This window comes from Quercus robur, chromosome 2 (assembly GCF_932294415.1).
Source record: "Quercus robur chromosome 2, dhQueRobu3.1, whole genome shotgun sequence".
NCBI classification, from domain to species: Eukaryota; Viridiplantae; Streptophyta; class Magnoliopsida; order Fagales; family Fagaceae; genus Quercus; species Quercus robur.
This window is the reverse complement of record NC_065535.1, coordinates 86129699-86136725: the sequence shown is the minus strand read 5'-3', so window position 1 is coordinate 86136725 and position 7027 is coordinate 86129699. Positions and strand designations below refer to the sequence as shown.

The following is a 7027-nucleotide window of genomic DNA, read 5'->3' as shown; positions in this document are numbered from 1 at the left end:
GACGGTTACACCTCTAGACTTTTGGGCCCTTTTCCAGATCTCATTCGTCAAGTTACTTTATTGGTTTTATTTTTCTATTATGTACGAGATGCAAGGTCTTGTTATTTATTTATATATTTTCTAGTTCTTTAAATATTTATTTATGCATGGACTTGAAGAATTGAAGATGCATTCTCTTATCAATTAACTAGTACTATTAGTATCATTAAAATCTTACTTTATCATTGGCTTTTGAAGTTAAACGATTCCACTTCAGACTTGTGTCCATATTAGAGCAACCGTCACCTAGATGACAAGTAAGGTATTATGTATCCTTCCATCGTAGAATATTGATTAAGAGTAACCCCATACCCTGAAACTGAACTTGCATAATAACCTTGCCCACATGATTAATCAAACTTGCAAAAATATTCTAGTCATTCAATGACTAGAATGACCTCTCAAGTTTCTTACATCTTGCTAAGTTAACAATATTGGACCATGTGAAGTTTAGTTGTATTTGATCTGAATTAAAACCCGTCCTAATATAAAAATGCTACGATTTTAATGAGATTTTTTATGAGGCTTAGTCTATAGAACGGAGGCTTAGGCCAATAGACTCAAGCATGTTAATAGATAAAAATACTGTATTGCTACATCTTGTAATTTTCTTTGTGAATAGTGAAATTACTATAACTCTGTGAATGTAGACAAACTACCAAACAACATAAATATTTTCTTGTGTAATTGTTTTTTTTGGCGCATATTTTTCTCTATTTTTGCATCTCATAGCGCTGGGAATTTCATGTATATTCCCTACAAACACACCATTTGAAAAGATTTGTGTTGATCTCACAAGACCCCAACCCCCCACCCCCATTTACTTTTCTGGTGGGGGAACCATTCTCACAATAAGGAAAATTTTCTTCTTTATGCCTGTCTATGACCCAACTGATCCTAACTCTGTTCTTAAGTTTAACTCACATAATTTTTGTCGACTTAGTTAAAGGAGAAAGGAGCATACATTCAGTACCCATACAAACATTAAACCTGAAGGATCTTATACATTTTGACAAGCTGATATACCCAAAAAATAGTTTCATAATTATTACTACCTGATGCTCTAACAAAACATGCATCTGGAAGTTCAAACAAAATGCCAATGGATTTCCAATACCCTCAGTTCTCTTTCTTCTCCTCTTGGTCCACATCATATTCATCATCATCGTCGTCATCGTCATCTTCATCAAAGTCGTCATCATCATATATGCTGCTCCGTGTAAATTTGCTGAGCTCACCTTTCCCATCATCTTCACTTAGAAATTCCAGCCCATATTTTGTATCTCGGTGTTTAACCAAAAGCCAACGCAGCAACCTGTCTTCCTTGTTTAGGTAATGCAGCTCTTTGTTGATGTTGGGCGTAGCCATCATTGTCATCTGCATTAATTGGCCCTGTAGCATGTAGAAAAGCAAAGTATGTTTATTGTTTTTTCATAAAAATGGTTCTGATTTTTTTGGTAGGTAATAAATAAAATAATTCTAATTTAGATGCCAAGAGGCAAGAGCCTTGTAACTCAGCTGGCATCTCTTAGTGTTTCTAATAAAGATGTTCAAGGTTCAAATCCCCCCTCCACCATTGTAACTATCAAATAAAAAAATGCTTCTAATTTAGACAATCTTCCCCTTGTTAAAAAAAGGGACTATAAAGTTCAAGGATACATTTGAGAATATAAAGATATGGATTGCAAAAACCCCTACCTAGAATGGGGGAAATGTACAGAAAGAAAACTAGCTAAACATATAAACAAAATTTCTGCATTGATACACCCCCATGAAAAACATCATGCTCAAAAGTTCCAAGAGATTATAGAATAAGGTGCAAACAACCAATGTATAATGATTAGATGAGTATACCATTGAAGTAATTCTAAGACATATGGCCCCTCAATGATTTTAATGAAAGATGCTAAAGATTACAGCCATCGATTCCCTTTAAACCATTTCTCAGAAGAGTGTTTTAAAAAAACAAAACCAGCTTAACAGGGGCAAAGAGTTTAGCCAATTAAGCAGCAAAATTATTAACTCAAGTTTTCATCCATTCTGATGTTTTTCTTTTCACGAAGCTGAAAAGATTCAAGACTAGTCAATTTAGTCCTTGAACTTCACTCCAGTCTGTCTACCTTGTAAATATAGGTCTGGTCAAATACTTAGAATAAGAGTTATAAGACCATGTCCTGGAAAATAGCTTTCAAGATTAGTTTATTAACATGAAAAATTTAGTCAGCAATGATCTATACAAACTTTCCTACATCATGAAAAAGTGCAAATAAAATCTCCAGTAACTCAATTATTAGCAAAGAATATTTTCTTCTCAACCTTCTGAAAGAGAAAGTAAGGAAGCCCATTCCAGGACTCCTAAGAAGATGCACGAGATGTATACTCGAAATCTAGAATCATAATGACACGACAGTAACAAAGAAAATCAATGTGTCTAGATTCTGAATTTAAAAGCTTTTTTCCCAATGTTCCCATACATTTAAAAGAAATAGAACACAAACCATACATTCAACCAAGCATGCACATCCCAGATCTGTTCTGCTAGTTGTATTTGGTCAAGGACTCAATAAATATACTCTATTTTTTGAAAAAAGAGAAAAGAGGGGGGGGGGGGGGGGGGGGGGGGGGGGGCATGCACATCCCAAATAGAACCAAATGCTTCGACATGAAGAAAATGTAAGTCCAACCAAAAAAAGGATAAAAAAACCCTAGAAGATGTTAGTCGTGCTAATTTGAAAGAATTGGAGCTTCAAGGTGCATCAAGCCCCTGGAGGGTTGTCATTCCTTCAGATTTGGGAAGGGCATTGTTTATTCTTCATAATTTTTGGGGGGAAAGCATGTGATGCAGATATTTCATAGCACCTACAAATGCTCCAGACAATGTCTATACAAATTTTGAACCTTTTGTCATGAGGATTGGCTCCCTTACCCTCTATAGGGCCAACCAACTAGCATTTCAGAAGTCCAACCAGTTAGAATATTAAGTTCACAGAACATAAGTTCCACACCATATAAAAAAAATCAGACAATAAAAAGGTCAGAGTAGTGTAAATTCACCTGGTAGTATCTCCCATCAAGCTTTTTAATGCCATAACCCAATTGAACCATTCCAAATGACTTCATATCAGCAAGAACCCCATTTCTTCTGTAAACGTGTTTTCCTATTCGGGCAACCAGTTCCATTAAAGCCTCCTTCTTCACATGGGGCTTCAACAGAAGCATACAATCATAAAGAGGCATGTTTCTCTTGTGCTCTCGTGCACCTGAACCGGTAATAAATTAAATGTAAATAGACGAATACTTTTTTGAAATATAAAAAAGTCCTCTCAATTTGCATTCGAATCATCTTAAAAATGGTTTCATTCTTCATAGACTAAAACCAAATTTACCCACAAGATACTGAAGCTGCAATAATAAGCTAGACCTTAATACTTTTTTTCATTTTGATTGGTAAGTTACTCACACGCCTAGTACATCTTGAACCCACGACCTCACTCTCCATCCCATTATTATGGAAGAGGGAAGTGTCAGTCAAGCTCATTGGCTAGACCTAAATACTTTAGACTAAAATACTTCAAATCTGTAAAACTTGAAGTAAAAGAAATTGGGCATATTAAACAAATTCCCCCAAGTTTTAGACTTGTTTTAAACCCTGGGTTATCTAACTAGGAAGCACTGATAATCTGATACTATTATGGGAAAAATATATGATATGATATGGACATAGCAATATATTAATTCTTGAAAATTTAGGTTTTTTTTTTTTTTTTTAATTTTATTTTATTTTATTTGATAGTTACATTAACAAGGGAGGGGGGATTTGAACCCTGGTCTCCTCATAAAGGAGTGCAGGCAATGCCACTGAGCTACAAGGGTCCTGGCTTAAAATTTTAGGTTACGGTATGGCACAAACACTTTAAATGATTAATATATAAATAAATATTTCAAGTATGTAACTATATATCACACTAATTTTTACTCTAAAGGATAAACAAAAAATGAAAAAAAGCGCAGAACATGTCTAATAATAAATCTAATCAAGAAACTATTAGCTTCAGAGAGAGAGAGAGAGATTATAGAAATATCATGTGGTATCTAAGAGCATCCGTATTGGAAACATATCCAACATGGATATGGCTACTAGTTTGAAGTATATTTGCTTCTTAGTTTCTAATTGTTGCAACTAAACCCTATCATTTCAAAGATGCTACAAATTCCCATTTCCATTAGTATCCTATCAGTTTTAGAGTGCTTTGAAATTAAACCCTGGGTTTCTAATTGATGCAGCTAAAAGCCTATAACTACAAGGATGGAACAGTTTTCCTTTCCATTATTCCCAGTTAATCTTAAGCTAATAGAGAGCACGTAAACTGAAATTTTCACAGGCACCTTTCAAACCCTTTTCTAGTTCTTCAGCTGAGTGCTCCTATTGTTAAAAAAAATTCTAAGAGAACTTTTCACAAACACCTTTCGTACACATTTCACAATGAACCCACATCAAACAGATACAAGCAATTATCAAATTTTTACTCAGTTTTCTCGGCAATCAAACAGGTGTCAAATCGAGAGAAATTTAGAGAGAGGGAGATTTTGAAAATTAAAACACACAATACTCCTCTGTTTGGATGCCAAGAAAACGAAGGGAAAAAGTAACAGAGACCAAACGAATTGCATTGCAAGAGAAGCTTACAGTAGATTGATGATGATTCTCGTTTTCAAGGCGTGAAGCAATTCCTCCGTTGTCTAGAGGAGAAGTTGACTGCCGGAAATCCTGCGTGTACTAAAGGAGGACGACGTGGAGATGAGAGCTTGAGATTTAGAAATGAGCTCGGTTGAGAGAGACTGAGGCGGGTTGAATAGGGTTTTTGGGGTTTTTCTTTTCTTTTCTTTTTTCTTCCCTTTTAGATTTATCATATATATTAAAGTTAACCGATATCCAAAAGTGCAGTTTAGAAAATACTTACAAATTGTTTATGTCAAAAATAAATTAATTTGTTTGACACAAAATGTATCAAAACTTTCTTAAAATATTTATCATCCAACGTCTAAGGCACCCGTTAAGTGAACATTATTTTTTAGTTTTATTCTTATTTTAAAAAAATAAAACTTATTTACTATTAGTGCAGCATTTGGATGAGACAATGATTAGGTTCAATACTCATGTGCACTTGACTCGATTAGTGTTTGACACATTCACATCCTAGCAATTTTAATACATTATTACATAATAAGCACAAAATCAAGTTGGTTTTGGTTCGAGTAATACTAATTCTTGATCCACAGGTCCTAGGCACCAAAAGGAAAGCCTCGATCACCTGATCTCCTAACAGGTCAAGTTCTAGTTCGCAAATGACTTTTTACCAACCCTACTTTGATTAATTCAAGGACATTGTATAGTTTGTTGACTTGTTCTCGTTAACATGAATTCCATTAAGAGCAAAAGTTCAAAGGATCTATCTTGATTGAAAAATACATGAATCATTAACCAATTTTGTGAAGAAGTATACCCAAAAAAAAAAAAAAAAATTTGTAAAGAACAAAAAAATTGAAACCACAGAGGATTAGTGTGCGTTTGGGTCCAACTGATGCGTTTGCATTTGCATTTTTTTGTTTTGTTTTGTTTGTTATTTTTTTTTTATTTTTTTTTTCACGCGTTTTGGAACAAATTTTACTGTTACAACTACTATTCATGCACTGTTCATGAACAGTAGCCGCAAAGTTTGACTTGTCAAACAATTTTCAACCAATCAGTGCACACCGTACACAATTTACGGACTCATAAATTTCACTTTTCAGCAATTTTTTCATTAAAAATGGATCACATGGTACTATTCACATATTTAAAAATTATTTTGCTATAGTGTTTTTCAGTTTTCAGCTGTATCCAAACGGACCCTTAGTCATTTTAGGGAGAAGACAAGTTAGATTTTTTAAGTCCATGGGTACCACATAATACCAATGTTAGGGCATCTTCAGCAGATTCTTCAAATTTTTGTACTGTTTGGAGAATGAACAGTGATTTTTACATTTTAGTTACTTACTTTTTCTATCACATTCTCTATCTCATTTAAATATTATTTCTTCATTTATTCATTATTATTTTTTTATAATCATTTATTCTTCCTATATTCATTCCCAACAATTATATTTTTCCAATGAAAAGTGTTTTATCCACAATATTTTTCGCAATACTTTCACAAGAATCACATCAAAATCTTATGTAAAAAGTTGTTACTAGTTCTAATTTGAACTCACTGCTGAAATTATTTTTTTACTGACCAATATTAGCTAATAACAATCTATTACTTAAAATTTATTGTGAAAATATTATGATAGTATTTTTTAATTGTAATTTCTTATTTTTTATATTATTTTTCCCTTCACACCATCTGTCATCCATACATTTTTTTTTCTCTTGATTTTTTCTCCACCGCACACGTATCCCACTTCTTTCCTCTATCTACCTTCTTTTCTTTTTCTAGTTCTTTCTAGTCATTTCTTCAGCAATCTCCCATCTCTCTCTCTCTCTCTCTCTCTTTCTCTAGCTCTCTCTCTTTTTACTTTTTCTATTTCTACTTGATTCTAGAACACTCTCTCCCTCTATCTCACACAAACAAATTCTCTCTCATACGCACATAGATCACCGGCAGAGATGGAGATCGGCGTTCTACATGGTTTTTTTTTTTTTTTTTGATTAGTTTTATTTTATTGTTTAGATTTCATTAGGCTTATGAGAAAGATTGTTTTTGTGTTTCAAATCTTTCGATTGGGTTTTGTGTTTTTGTTTTGATTGTGGTATATTACCGTTGAGATAGAGAAGCACGAGAGAGAAAGAATTTTTTTTTTATTCAACCGGCCATTATTTTAAGGGGGAATATTGTTTAGAGACGCTACAGTAATTGCTACAGTATTCTTTATTTGTAGAGAAGCACTGTACCAACTTCAAAATAAATTTAGAAAAGTTTTGTGTTTGGAGAATTGGCTGGAGTGT

General features: G+C 33.5%; 1 protein-coding gene across 1 annotated transcript; it reads right to left on the bottom strand.

Annotated features, from left to right (window-relative positions):
- Positions 1–953: 953 nt before the first annotated feature.
- Positions 954–4930, bottom strand: LOC126715536 (uncharacterized). Its single transcript, XM_050416176.1, has 3 exons — positions 4727–4930; positions 3094–3299; positions 954–1431 (listed from the first exon to the last, which is right to left on the bottom strand). The coding sequence occupies exons 2-3, from the start codon at positions 3274–3276 to the stop codon at positions 1159–1161; spliced, it is 456 nt and encodes a 151-aa protein (XP_050272133.1). The 5' UTR covers positions 3277–3299; positions 4727–4930; the 3' UTR covers positions 954–1158.
- Positions 4931–7027: the final 2097 nt, after the last annotated feature.

Coding starts and splice junctions, on each gene's coding strand:
- LOC126715536 (XM_050416176.1), bottom strand. CDS start 3,276: ATGCCTCTTTATGATTGTATGCTTCTGTTGAAGCCCCATGTGAAGAAG. Junction 1,432..3,093: donor TTGATGGGAGATACTACCAG/GTGAATTTACAC, acceptor TACATGCTACAG/GGCCAATTAATGCAGATGAC.